The 15616-nt window shown below is 43.9% G+C and overlaps 1 protein-coding gene across 3 annotated transcripts in view; it reads right to left on the bottom strand.

The window, feature by feature from the left end:
* The window catches only part of LOC141363388 (NLR family CARD domain-containing protein 3-like), a 123710-nt gene that overhangs the window by 57249 nt on the left and 50845 nt on the right, over positions 1-15616 (bottom strand). For 2 of the 3 annotated variants that reach the window (XM_073866055.1, XM_073866056.1), the window contains exon 7: positions 12335-12508. The exons of the other annotated variant lie outside the window; for it this stretch is intronic. In XM_073866055.1, coding sequence (XP_073722156.1) covers positions 12335-12508 — 174 coding nt within the window. The remainder of the gene's footprint in view (positions 1-12334; positions 12509-15616) is intronic. 3 annotated transcript variants of the gene reach the window in all.

Here is a 15616-nt window from a genome sequence, read left to right as displayed (position 1 = left end):
CCAAGTGTCGTGTCAATAGGCCTTAGTTTAACGAAGATACAGCCTAAAATCTGTTTTTTTTTGCACTCTACGTAAAATTCGTTAAGGCGGTATACAACAAGGGATTGCTGTATCGACATTTTTTTGATAACTTTTTGCCATGAGTGTGTCTAGATGATACATACCAATTTTCGTGGCAATCGGACAAAATATCTAGGACGAGTTCGAAAAAGTAGGTTTTACGAATATTTCAAAATGGCGGAAAATTTTTCATGACGGAAAATGACGTCATAGGGTCCAATCGAATCGTCTTGAGCCATGGAATCAGATGTAGTGAGTTATATGATTGAATGGGGTTCAGCAAATTGAAAATAGACAGTGTCATTTCCTAAATTGGAAAGTCTTACTTTGTCTGATAAAAAAAATTAGGTCATGTCGGCCCACACATGAAGGATCATTATCTCCAGCTAAACCTTGCTAAGACAGAACTGCTTGTCATACCATCTGACCCTAAGATTCAAGACAATCTTTCAGTTCAACTAAGGTTCTTCGGCCATTACGTCTTCAAGAACAGCCAGAAACCTGGGAGTGGTCATTGATAATGAGCTCAGTTTCACGGATCATGTCACCAGCACCGCCCGCTCTTGTAGATTTATCCACTACAACAGGGGTGTCTAATACAATGGTTTTCAAACTGGGGGCCGGGACCCCCAGGGGGGCCGCAAGATGGTGCCGGGGGGCCCCAGTTTTATGACATTTTATAAAATACAATAATTTATCATGAATTCTGTGTAATTAAACCTAAAAAATAATAAGCCAACTAACGTCTCGGTTACGTATGTAACCCTCGTTCTTTGAAGGAAGGGAACGGAGACGTCACGTCGTGACCGACGAATTGGGAACCGCTTCGCGGGTGACTTATCTACTTCGAGAAACTATGAAAACGCCAATGAACTTGGCATGCAGGTATTTGCATAATGCCGGCGCCGCCCCGCCAGGTGCGTATATAAGCCGCAGGTGCACAATACCAAATCAGCTATATTATTGCTGAGAAGCCGAGCAACAGTGCCCGGCCTGAAAACAGCAATGGAACAGCAAACTGTAATGGTGCAAATGTGCAGCACCAAAATAGAGGCTCCAAGCCGACACACGAGCCGACCCTCTGTGTTCTTAACTAGTTAACAGAAAGAACCCGAGTGGATACTGGCTCGACACGAACACAATAGTATCTTGTGAACGTATTAGGTGTCGCCCAGCCTGCAGCTCTACAAATATCCGTTAGCGAGGAACCACGAGCCAGTGCCCAAGATGATGCCACACTGCGTGTATAGTGAGCACGTAAATTAAATGGACGTCTAGATTAAAGGCACGTCTTGCTTTTGATATGCAAGGGCTATAGTATCCACAATCCAACAGGACATCCTCTGCTTGGTGACAGCTTTCCCTTTCTGCTGACCACCGTAACAAACAAAGAGCTGATCTGAGGTCCTAAAGCTTTGCGTCCTGTCTATATACACACGTAGTGCACTAACAGGGCACAACCAAGCCATGGCTGGGTCTGCCTCCTCCAAAGGCAGCGCTTGCAGGTTCACCACCTGATCTCTGAAAGGAGTGGTGGGAACTTTGGGCACGAAGCCGGGCCGGGGTCTCAGTGTTACGCTGGATGCAGCTGGCCCGAACTGAAGGCACGAATCATCGACCGAAAATTCATGAATATCCCCTATCCTCTTAACAGAAGCCAAAGCAAGGAGAGTTAAAGTCTTCATAGTAAGAAATTTAACACTCACAGTATGCAGAGGCTCAAATGGGGCTTCCTGGAGTGATTTCAGCACCAAGGACAGGTCCCAAGGAGGAATAGAGGGAGGACGCGAAGGATTCAGCCTTCGAGCGCCTCTGAGAAATCTAATGACCAGGTCGTGCTGACCCACTGTCCTACCGTTTACGGGTGAATGATGAGCTGATATCGCAGCGATATCGACCTTAATAGTGGATGGTGACAGCCTATTCTCCAAGCGACGCTGGAGATACAAAAGCACAACACTAATCGGGCATTCTCGGGGGTTCTCACATTGGGAAGAACACCAGTCGACAAACCGGTTCCATTTAAGCGCGTAAGCCTGTTTCGTAGACGGCGCTCGCGCTGCAGCAATAGTGTTAGAAACCTTTTGCGATAAATCACTCATGTCCTCTGTGCCCCGTCCAGAGACCACACATGGAGGTTCCACAGGTCAGGGCGCGGGTGCCATAATGTTCCCTCTTGTTGAGAAAGAAGGTCCTTCCTCAGGGGAATCTTCCAAGGAGGGGGTGTCGCGAGGAGAGAGAGTTCTGGAAACCAACTCCTGGTTGTCCAATATGGTGCCACCAACAGCACGCTTTCCTCGTCCTCCCGGATCTTGCATAGGGTTTGCGCAATGAGGCTCACTGGAGGGAACGCGTATTTGCGCATGTTTCGTGGCCAGCTGTGTGCCAATGCATCCACGCCGAGCGAGTCGTCGGCTAGTGAATAGAACAGGCGACAATGGGCCGTCTCTGGGGAAGCAAACAGATCTATCTGCGCTCTGCCAAAACGTCTCCAAATCTGCTGAACCGTTATGGGGTGGAGCCGCCATTCGTCGGGACGCGCAGCCCGAGAGAGCACATCCGCCTCTACATTGAGCATGCCCGGAATGTAAATGGCATGAAGAGACCTCAAATTATTCTGACTCCAAGTGAGGTGGTGACGGGCGAGATGTGACAGGTGACGCGAGCGTAAACCGCCTTGGCGATTGATGTACACAACGGTTGCAGTATTGTCTGTGCGAACTAATACGTCTTTGACCCGTAACTCATTGCTGAAACAGACGAGCGCAAGATATAGAACCCACATTTCTCTGCAATTTATGTGCCAATGCAGCTGGGGTGCCGTCCAGACCCCCGAAGCCGCAAGCCCATCGTAAGTGGCCCCCCACCCCGTGTCCGAAGCATCTGTGCATACATTGCATGCCTGTAAACCTGTCTCAGAGGCAAACCGGCTCGGAGAAATGCACGGTCTGACCACGAAGTGAAAGTGCGACGACACACAGATGTAATGATAACACGGTGAATGCCGCGCAGCCACGCTCTCCTCGGGACTCGGTCGTGAAGCCAATGCTGAAGCGGTCGCATATGAAGCAGCCCGAGTGGTGTCACAGCCGCAGCTGCTGCCATATGCCCCAGGAGCTTCTGAATTGTTTCAGCGGGACCGCGCTCTTGCTCTTGAATGTATTCAGGCAAGTCAGAATCGACTGTACACGCGCTTCTGTTAGACGAGCTGTCAAATCGACCGAGTCCAGTTTCATCCCGAGAAAAGAGATTCTCTGCACGGGGCAAAGCTTGCTCTTTTCCAGTTGACCCGAAGACCCTAACTAGTGAGGTGTTTTAGAGTTAAATCTCTGTGATCGCACAGCGTCTGACGTGTTTGAGCTATTATGAGCCAATTGTCTAGATACGCGAGAATGCACACACCTTTCTCTCTCAGGGGTTTTAAAGCCCCCTCCACTACTTTGGTGAATATACGGGGTGACAGAGAAAGCCCGAATGGGAGGACTTTGTACTGGTATGCTCGCCCCTCAAACGCAAAGCGGAGAAACGGCCTGTGCCGGGGGAGAATCGATACGTGGAAGTACGCGTCCTTCAGGTCGATAGATGCGGACCAATCGTTTGGACGAATGCATGGAAATATGGGTTTGGACGTCAGCATCTTGAACGGCATTCTGTGAAGTGCACGGTTCAGCGAACGCAGGTGAAGGATTGGTCGCAAGCCGCCGCTTTTCTTGGGTACAATGAAGTAAGGGCTGTAAAACCCCGACCTCATCTCAGCTGGAGGGACCGGCTCGATCGTGTCCTTCGCCAATAAGACAGCGACCTCCGCACGAAGGGACGTGCGCATCGGCAGCTCTCACCGCAGTGAAACGAAAGCCGGAGAATTTGGGGGAACGCCGGGATAATTGGATCGCATAGCCGAGACGAATTGTGCGTAAAAGCCAATGCCACGGGCTCGGCAGCTGTTCCCACGCCCCCAGATACCGTGCGAGGGGGACTAAAGGCACGATCGGTGTACCTGCGGCGGGCGCAACGAAGGTGATCGCCGTTGTGTGCGTATTGGCCGCACAGACAGCAGTGTTGTGTATGGTAACACTCATCTGAGTCCGCTGCTGGGTGGGTGAGTAAGGGAGGCTCTGCTGAAGACACCTCACGCCACTCGATGCACCCTCTGGCGAAGGAGGAGGAGGAAGACGATGGGTTATGAGCCTGTAATTGTCTCCTACCGCCTGAGAAGTTGGAAAGCACGGTGGGGTTATGAGCCTGTGCGTTGCTCTCGTACTTCTCTGATGAATCGGAGAACAATAGGGGGTTATGAGCCCGCTCGTGTCTCTGGCGTTCATCTGAAGACCTAGAGATGGAAGTGGAATTCGCTCTTTCTGTGATTGTGTGGGTGCCGACTAAAAAGTCGGCGGAACAGAAAAATGAAACAAAGGATTCCCCAACCGGCCCTCCTCCGGTGGGGGGAGTGGTGCCTTCACCATCTCCCGAAGAGCGATCCCCTCCATCTCTAGGTCGCCCGTCTCAGGGCCGCTTCGACTTCCTTTTTCCACCCTTTGAAGCGGGCTGAGCAGGCGGGGCGGACTGCTGATGACCGGTTCCTCGCTTCTTAGAAGAGCCCCGGGGAGGAACGGGGGCGGCCGCCGCAGGATGCCCTCGGCGAGGAGCAGGCTGAGGCGCCGACGTAGACGGGGCAGGCGCAGGACGCTTCCGACGTGGCATGATCTGAGCGATTGCCTCAGTCTGCTTCTTGGCCGCGGAGAATTGCTGCGCAAACTCCTCAACCGTCTCGCCGAACAGGCCGGCCTGGGAAACCGGAGCATTCAGGAGCCGGGTCTTATCAGCATCCTTCTTGTCCGCCAGGCACAGCCAGAGATGGCGTTCCTGGACTAACAGGGTAGACATTGCACGCCCGACGGCCCGTGCGGTGACCTTGGTCACACGAAGCACCAGATCAGAGAACTCCGCCAAATCATGACCTCCCGCGTGCAGGTGTCTCAGAGCAGACCGACCCAGCACCGCAAGTCTGGTAGCTGCGCCCTTAGCAGCACCAGATTTGGAAGGCGGGGGCCGTTGCCGGAGGAACGACACCCGTCCTCGCAAATCCGCCATAGTCATGCCCTCGCAGATGGAGCATGAACTATCACGCAATGCTGTCTCTGCGTGCTGGAGCCCCAGACACGAAAAACAATGCTCGTGGCCATCCCGGCGGGCGATGAACACACCGCATCCAGAAACTGAGCACGGACGGAAATCCATCTTTAAAAAGACGATCCCGACCGGGACACGAATTAATGGCTGTCTTTAAAAAGACACAAAGCTCAAACGTGCTGCTCTTTAAGGGAAATCACTCTTTTGTGCGAGCTGGTGAAACACACAGGGAGAGGCAACGCACTCACTCGAACTCAAGTCCTAAATTAAAGAGAGAGAGAGAGAGAGAGAGAGAGAAAGGGTGGAGAAAAAACACTGCGAGCCTCTGCTGAGGTGTCTTTGCCCAACCAACTTCGGCAAGCTGAGAATATTTTCCCTTCAGATAAAGGATCTACAAAGATCAGTAAGCTTCTCGTGACCAGATATCTGCCGGCTTCGAAGCAATAAAGCCGATTTGGTATTGTGCACCTGCGGCTTATATACGCACCTGGCGGGCCGGCACCGGCATTATGCAAATACCTGCATGCCAAGTTCATTGGCGTTTTCATAGTTTCTCGAAATAGATAGGTCACCCGCGAAGTGGTTCCCAATTCGTCGGTCACAACGTGACGTCGTAGTGACCGACTGAAAGGGAACCAACAGCGCTACTACGTATAATTTTATGTTTTGTTTAATTAAAATATTAAATGTTTTTGTCATAAATTTTCTTTCGGGAGGCCGCGAAAAAATGCACTGTACACAAGGGGGGCCGCACGCTGAAAAAGTTTATGAACCACTGGTCTAATACATCGATCGCGATCGACCAGTCGATAGCAAAGGCAATGCCAGTAGATCGCACATAAGTTAGCTGCTCCACGTGTGAAATTGGCATTATGGTCTTAGAGTAATTGTGAAACACGCAAGTCTTTTTGAGTTGCTGCGTATATTTTCTCAAATGTGTTTTTATAAATCTTATGACAGGCTGCTGCAGCTCACAGCAATCTAACTTCCGAAATTTACCAGGACGCGCATTCTTGCCTTCACACAGGAGCCGATTCACCCGCATGGTGTGTGTGTAAGTGCACGAAAGAGAGAGAGAGAGAGAGGGCGAGCGAGCGAGCGAAGCAGCGTAGTACTGAGCTACATGCTTCTGATACTGTTGTTTTTTCTAGTTTGTTTCCGCAATCTCCGCTATTTTAAGGAGTATTCGACATGTACTCAAGGATTTTGTTTAACTCCTAAAAAAGAATAGAGTATAATGGTGACAGCCCTAAATTCAATGTAGATATATATGCAGCATAGTTCTAACAAGCATTAAAAGTGTTATAAAAAAATTAACAGTGTTTAGCAGGTAGATCTTGCCGGCTTTATCATTTTCAAAGTAGACCACCACACAAAAAAGTCTGGACACCCCTGCTCTACAACATTAGGAAAAATAGACCTTTCCTATCTGAGCATGCTACACAAGTCCTAGTTCAGGCTCTTGTCCTGTCCAGACTGGACTATTGCAGGGTAGCCAACTCTCACGCATCTGGCGTGACAGTCACGCATACAGCCTCAATCTCACGCTCTCACGCTCAAAAAAGAAATCTAACGCTAAAATAGACATTCTTCTCTGCTGTATTTTTTTCACTCATGTGCATGGTCGTACCCACCATTGATGTCTTCGTCTTATTTAACCCAACGTTCAGCGCTCGTTTAGCTTCTTGCGGCACTGTACAGACCGATCGGCATGTGATGTCTTAGCACCACAAGACCGATTCAACAGTAAATGACTCTGTATGCTTTTAAATCGATCTCGCGGTAGTGTGATGTCAAAAGCCAATAGATCTTCGCTGCGCCCCATTAAGTAAGATAAAGTCAAAATGATTCCAGATGACAAATCAAATCACAGACAGAGGTGCAACTCAAAGGAGGACAGCTGTGCGATTCCTCAGAAAATGAAAGTACAAGAAAGATGTAAGTATTCAAACGCTAACTATTATACAGCTGTATAATGATTAGATTGACAGCCTTGAACTTGTAAATCCGACGCATCATGAGTGGCACAATGCTTCATCCACCGGTAGCACGCATGCACATAGTTTAAATGTTAACATTTTATTGCATTCTGTCTAAACCCTGCCTAATAAACAGTATACCTGTTGAAGTCATTAAAGTTAAACAAAAGAAGAGAAAATCACTCACTGGTCTTGACTGTAACTTTGTAAAAAAGGATTAATCCATATTAACTTTTAAATAAATTACTTTTTTGCCAAAAATTCTTAGTGTTGAGCTATTCTGTTGAAGTAAGTATAAGGTTTATTATGGAATTTTGATTTCCTGAACAACTTTTACTAAAATTACTTCTTCATTAACAGACAGTAAATCAAATGTGAAAAGTTTAAAATTTAGCATTGCATTGTCTCTTACAGCAGGTAAGCTCAAAGATAATTATTTGTTACACCTGATCTAGAAAATAAACATGTGAATATTAGCCAAAGCAAATTTCTTATGACAGACAGGAGGGTAATGGACCATTGTAAGGGCCCAATATATAGTAATTTCCTGAATATAAGCACCATGTGTTGTTTTATTTACCGTCTTTTATGCAAACAAAAAACTGTTTACTAACACAACCTATTAAATCAGATCATTAGTTGACGATAAAGTAGAATAAATTTGAAACTCCAACAGATGATCACAAATTCTGCTGCAAAAGTGGCCTTCAATAAGCCAAAGAGGGTGCACATCACTCCTCTCTTCGTCAGGTTACACTGGCTTCCTATAGCGGCTCACATCAAATTCAAAGCTCTTCTCCTGGCTTTTAAAACCACCACTGGGTCAGCCCCCCCTACCTTCAATTGCTTTTACAGACTTATGTACTATTCGCACGGGATTAGTATTATCTGGGGACCTGTGTGATTTAGAAATTACATCCCTACGTCTGAGTTTCGTGTGGCCGGTTCGCACGGAATAAGCAAAGCCTGTGATTTCACTTAAATTTACTGACTTATCTCCAGATATACTGTTGAAGCTTTGCATAACACTATTTACGCAACACCGCGACATGCTGTAAAAGGTACCTAACCAAATCATATTTCGTTAAATCATACAGTGAGTGAACGTGTGGGGAAAAAAGTGAAACTGGGATGACAGAATTAGCGTCATCTAAATGCAGTTTTAAAGATTTAAAATTACTTTAATCTTACTGATCAACACAAATACATAAGGCATCAAAATATAACTGATTGTTTACCAGCATTAAATAAAACCCTTTATCAAGATAGACGAGAGGACGTTTGAAATCTGAAATATAGGTACTAATAAAGCCCTCAAGTTTCCCCATGAAAGCAAATTAAAAATCGGTATCTTGTATAGTGTCTCTGTATGTGCGCACAGGTAACAAATGCTGGCCAAATTACAGAGATGCCAATTCCCACGCGGCTAAAATTATCAGAGGAGCTCGTGTTTCGGCGAAATATGGTAGGTGATTTGCGGAGGAATTTTTACTTTACAAATTAAAGACATGGCCGCTTCGCACGGGATTAAGATCACAGACAACCTCCGCAATTATTACAAATCACTAGAGGTCATCAGGTAATACTAATCCGGTGCGAATAGGGCTTTATACGCCTTCTAGATCCCTGCGCTCTGCCACAGATCGACGGCTTCTTTGGAGAGGAAACCAATTTCATTTGTCATTACAGCAAATAGGAACTTCTAAAACATACAATTACTATTGTTACAAAAATTATCTTCATAATTTTTTACATTGTAATCCTTTTATTTGTAATATTTGTGCTTCTGAGCATCTCTCCTTTGTAAGCGTGTTAAGGAGTTTGCATACCAGGTGAGAAGTGCAGCGCCGCATGTAGGACAACTCACAGGTATCGCACACCGCACAACATTTTTGGACAAACAAGATGTTATTTAAAGGAACAGTATGTAGGATTGTGGCCAAAACCGGTATTGCAATCACAAAATTTGTGGCTAAAACTGGTACTGCAATCACACAACTGGTGGCCAATACACAAAATGACAACATAAACATCAGTTGAGGGCTGCAACTCCACTTTTTACATGACAATATCCTGGCCAGACCACTGTTGTGAGTGATATAAGTATTTGAAATGAAGATGGTTTCTTAATGTCTAGTGACATATCAGGGCCATTTTATGATTAATTAATATAAATTTCTTACGTACTGTTTCTTTAATGTTAAACTATGTGAATGGTGCGCCAGGGATTTGAGCAGCATCCAGAGTCACAGCCGCTGTAAGGTGCCGCCGGTGTGTGTGTACATTAGGGGTGTCCACGACTAAGGATTTACATATTCAAATCAGAATTGTCGAATCTTTCCATAGTCGACCGATAGTCGAATCATCTATGTGTGTGTGTGCATGGGTTGGGAGGGGGCCAGACCAGGTACAAATTGGTAACTTTTATTTTCTTTCACAAGCAGCACACATAAACAACTTTCTGATAAAGTGACCAAAAACTGTCTTTCAAGTGATGAACGAAGACAAAACAGACGATACATTTATATATATAATTTAAGGTAAAATGTTAGGCAACATTTGTTTAATTATTCCTCATAACATTTTAAACCCACGATCTACAGAACATCACACACACAAAAAAAAATTTTGATAACTAAACCTAAAAAAATAACAAAGGTGATCCTGCCTTGGAAACCCCGGCTACAATTTAGTATTTTTATTTCATTTGGAGATTAAGCGCATCAAAGCCATGACCAAAAAAAGACAAATGTCAAATAATGTGTGATTGTTACTGTAAATGATAAAAGCTAAGCTTTATATACAATTCATTAAACGTTAATTTATAACAAGAAAATCACTGAAATTAATGATTTTATAGACACTATGCATTATTATTTAGCACAGAAATACCTGCTTGCTTGCTTTGACATTGATCATCTCAGTATTCACTTTAGATACAGAAAGACCTGATGATATTATTTATTTCAGTAATCTCTTTTCTATCATTTGAAAGTGAACACCGACCATAATATTAAATCACAAGAAAGACAGTCGTGTCAGGCATAAATATAGTTTCGGTGCAGATATTTCCGTGTAACATCACTGAAATCTAAAAAACGGCTTACCTGTTTTGTAGTTTAACTTTTGACAAGATAACCACTCTGTTTTAAATACATTTTAAAACTAATACCCGTCGAAAAACATCAGTCTTTTAATGTTTAGTTTGACAAACTTCAAAATATGAGATGCAGAGCACCTAGCACGTTCGGCTAAATTGCATGCGCAAACATGGCCAGAACGCAATAGCGCAACATCGATAGAACAAAAAACAATCCAAAATGTACAGACTTAAATTATATCAGAATTTACGTTTATAATAAATACTTTTTTTAATAAAATAAGTTCAGAAGTAACAAAGTGCAGAACAAATGTGCAAAATGCCTCAAGTTCAAGGAAACAAAACACAAGCCAAATAGATAAATCAGATAACCCCGAGTGATTTATAAATAAAATAAAGAAATTAATAAAAAACGAAAGTATTGCCAGAATTGCCAGCTTTGTCTTTTAAATGTAGAAACAAAGATTCAATGGTTTATTAACACAGAAACCTCTTATGGACGTGTAGCCCCAACACAGGGGTTGTTAGTTGGATTTAACACATTTTAAAAATATTTATTGAAAGCTGCTACATCACATATTATTTTCAGCATTATAATAATATGCTGTATATTAATATATTGGGAGAAAGCTGTTATATGTGAAATCAGATCATGTGTGCACCCATATACGGCCAAAATTGAATGATCCTCATTTCATAACACATCTGCGACGATTCGACTGTGAGATTGGTAGTCGAATCAGGCTTCTCCTATCGATGCATCGAATCTTCGACTATTCGGGGTCACCCCTAGTGTACATTAATAGAAAATAATGTGTTCAATTTGCAGATACATGAAGCGACACTGCGCTGTGCTTCTCGCCCAGTGTACCACCCAGTTTAGAGTTTATGCACGTTGTGCACTCGCCTATAGGCGCATATTGCTAATATAGCCTTTAAATAAAAAAACAGCAGTTTTCAATTGCCTCAAAATAACAACACGCCAGCAATGTGCATAAAAGAGTGTGGTGCTGGAAGTGAAAATAACTGTTTCCATCCACCTATTTTTATGTGCATTTCTGGGGTATCGCATAAAAAATGATGGATGGAAATGGCAAAATGTGCATAAATTAAAAAAAAAATATTGAGTCTGATAAATTTCTTATGCGATAAGAAAAAAATGCACATAAACTACGGTGGAAACACTTTAAACAAATGAAGAGTTTCGTTGCAAAACGAGATAAATTTATGTTTTAACATTTTTGTCAAAACATGTTTATTATTATGTTATCATGTTATTATTTTGTTTTATGGTGCTACTTAGCTGTATTTTTGAAGTTATGAAGGTTTAAATCAAAACAAACCAACTGCAGTTGCATTGAAATTAATTGGAATGCACAACCAAAAAATGAGATTTCTGAACAATTAAAAAAAACGGTGGTTCTCTTGTTTTGCAACGAAACTCTTCAAATACATCCCTAGGTGTGCATGTTTTTACACATGTATGTATTAGCCTACAAATGAACTAATAAAATATTTTTTAAATAATATTTTGTGTCCAGTTATTTATTATAGCAATCAGCTAAAGCAGGATAATATTCATCCAACCGACTGTTATACAAGTCCTGATCATCCTGTCAGCGTTTATTCAGTGATAATAACTGGCTGGATGTACATTTTCACTTACTTAATATTTGGATTAAATTAAAGAAACTGATCCTAGACCTGATTTTCAAGCAGAAATTGCACAAAGCACTCAATGTACTGAAAACATAAAATAATGTGATGAGTAATTTTTGTTTAATGTATTCAATTGTTTTCTAATAATGGCTTAGTTAACATATAGTTATTAACATTAAGTGTTTCCCGCATCACATTTCAGTAGATAACAAAAGTTATTATGTATTTTATTATTTTTCATTATGTTTTTTAATCTATCAATTAAATGAAGTCACTGAATCAGTTAAAGCTTTTATTAAAGAAATTATTTGTGTAGTTAAGAAATATTAATCTTAAATAGTATTATCACTGACAGATTTATTGTCCTCACAAACACTTGAAAAATCATTTAAATAATAACACTTACTGTAGTATCTCCAGTTTACAGCGTGAATCCTTCAGTACATCAGAGAGCAGCTTCACTCCTGAATCTCCTGGATTATTACAGCTCAGATTCAGATGTCTCAGATGTGAGGGGTTTGATCTCAGAGCTGAAGCCAAAGCAACAAAACCTTCATCTGTAATACTGCAGTTATTCAGCCTACAGAGAGTGAAGAACATGAATGATTTCAGTCTAAACTTCAGGATGAGTGTTTGTGTGATCTGAGAAAAAATATCTAAATCTCATGTTGTGTATGTTACCATTCAGGGCCGGCACCACGAGGGGGCGTCGCCACGAGGGTGCGTCGCCCCCTCACCGGCACTATCCCGCCGCTCAGATCACCATTAATGTTGAATGGGATTTTAATGATAATATTTTATTTAAAAATCACATTTGCCTTGTGTATTGTCTTCCTAAAGTGAATTTCATAGTCTAATTATTTAACAAAACAAAAAAATTAAGTGTGCATGTATTCTACCGTGGCTTGTTACACTTCAAGCGGCGCCACTAGAACTGTGAGGCGATGACTTCAAAGCGCCGCGAGAGCGAGACGAAATTACACTTTGCATGATTTCTCGAATCGTTCTCGCGGTACTTTGACGTCATCCGGCTGTCGGTTCTTGCAGCGCCACATAGTTGAACAAGCCTTTTGTGTTGACGGCTTGACGCACATCGACAATGAGCTCGCGTTCTCAGTCTCAGTGGGAAATCAAGATGTCGAAGTGCGAAAGTATATCAAAAGTTACAGAAAGGAGTGGGAGAGTGACCCGGGCCTGCCCTGTAGCAATGGATATATGTAAAATAGCACTGCAAATTCTGCAAACCGGACTCCGGATTATCACACATAAATAATGCCGTGGCGTAGATTATTATCGGAGCATTTCAGGTGCACAGATCCAAATGTTCGGCTGTCATGTCAATTCTGGCACCATGAACTTCAGCAAGACTGTACATAGTTTTAAAAAGTTCAGATGTTTATGTTCTTCAGCATCCTTGCAAGTTAAAATACAACCACCTATTATTGTTCTGGATTTAACATTAAAGGTAAGCATTCGATCTCTCTCTAACACACACCTGTTTATCAAAAGTAAAATCGCTTAGGTTACTCACGTAACCCCGGTTCCCTGAAATAACGGGAACGAAGCATTGCGTCAGTTGCTGACGCTATGGGGGAAACTCCTGTTTACTTTGTGATTGAAGCCTATCGGTTAACGTCTATACAAAGTACAGACCAATGACGTTTGAACCCGTGCGCGGGATGCACACGTCCTTATATAAGCGCGGTTCAATCGTCAAGAGCTCATTATTATTCGACTGAAGCGCGTAGCCGAATAACACTCGCTGCGTAGACGTTTGTAGCACGGCAAGAGACGCAATGTTTCGTTCCCGTTATTTCAGGGAACCGGGGTTACGTGAGTAACCTAAGCGTTCCCTTTCAATACGGTTCACTTCGCATTGCGGCAGTTGCTGACGCTATGGGGGAGCGTAATCCCATCACGCCGTGCATACACAACGTACTGAAGTGCCTTACCGGAGAGACACTGCGTGTGGCCCTATACCTGGCATATTCACAGCTTTAAGCAAAGTGTAAGCACCATATAAAATGTTGACGCGCATACAGTGGGGTTTTAAACGCACCGGGGGCACATAACATAGCACAAGACGGCAAGATACCGAGCGTGCCGCGGGTGTGCGAGATAAGTAAATTCAGAGTCACGTTGGTGAGCTCGCTGAGCGCACCATGGTGTACACATAAAACGCATGAGCGTGCATGATTGAGCCGAGAGAACCTGCGCTCGTAGGGCAGGGAGGTCTAAGCTGTACAATCTGACAAACGTAGACGGCGAAGACCAGCCGGCCGTGTAGCAGATATCAAATATAGATACCCCTGTAGACCAAGTCCATGATAAAGCCAAACTCGCACAGAGTGGGCTCTAACCTATAGGAAATAGCTCATAGAGGGGCGTGAGCCAGTGCGATGGTTTCAACGATCCATCTAAATAACCACTGTAAGCAACAGACATACACAGTGAGTGATCTGCGAAGCTCACGAACAGCCGATCTGACTATAATATGCGGCAGAACGGTTCGTAGCGTGGGATTATACAGATACCACAATAGTGTGAACCCAGGTGCGCCCTCGAGCGCATCGGGATGCACATAGGTAGTGTTATAGTGCACAGATCGGTGAGCTTTCCAAGCGCGCCGTAATGTGTATTGACTATAAATTGCATGGGCACAGGTGAGCACTTGAGTACATCGTGAATGCATATAGATGAGTGTTATGCCGTCATGTGTCCTGATAATAAATTGTGCGCACACGGGTGAACCCTTCAGTGCACCGTGAATGCGTATAGATAAATCAGTGCACAGAACGCGCCGTGAATGTGTACAGATATGATTGATGAACGTAACGGTGGGCACCCAACGCACCGTGAACGTACACAAATGAACAACAATGTATGTATGTATGTGTCACAGCCGTGTATACAGATGAGCTTTCCCGAGCGCATCTTTAGTGTATACCGAAATGTTATAGCGTGCATATGTGAGCTTCTCTAAGCGCACGGTGGACGCATATAATTAAAACCCATATCGTGCATACAGGTGAGCTTACGGGCACACCTTTAATGCAACAAACCTCAGTAGTGCGCGAAGCAGGGATGTCGAAGCTGTAAACTGACAACATGGATGGCGGGGACCAGCCGGCCGTGTCACAAATGTCAAATGAGAAACCTCTAAGACCATGCCCGAGGATCTAATCCATACATGGAGTAAACTAACCACAAGTGAGCATCATTGTCACGGGAGGTGATAACGTCAACGATCCACAAATAACCTGTATTGACAGGTGCGCTAGTGAGTGATCTGTGATGCAGATGAACAGCTGATCGTCTGATGTACGTCAGACGTATCTGTCATACAGGACCTTGGACAGTTCCAGAGCGCTGCGCCTCAAACACCGTCCGCATCTGAGAAATGACAGGCTTATGAATAAAGTGAATGGCCTGTAGTAAGAGCGTGGTTCGCTGTTATCACCACCAAATAGATAGGTAGGGGGCAGGGCCGGAGTGGGACTCATTTTCAGCCCTGGAGTTTCATGCCTTAGACCGGCCCACTTTAGTTCACGACTGAGTATTAAAATAATATCTTTAAACCCTCAGTAGTATAAGTCTGCAGTAGTGCACTGTTCTCTGCAGCCTTGCAATTCACTGTATTTTTCAAATATATAATTTCATATTCCGTGCAAATGCAGTAAACAATTAT

This window comes from Misgurnus anguillicaudatus, unplaced genomic scaffold, assembly GCF_027580225.2.
Source record: "Misgurnus anguillicaudatus unplaced genomic scaffold, ASM2758022v2 HiC_scaffold_34, whole genome shotgun sequence".
NCBI lineage: Eukaryota > Metazoa > Chordata > Actinopteri > Cypriniformes > Cobitidae > Misgurnus > Misgurnus anguillicaudatus.
This window is presented reverse-complemented; position numbering and strand designations above follow the sequence as displayed.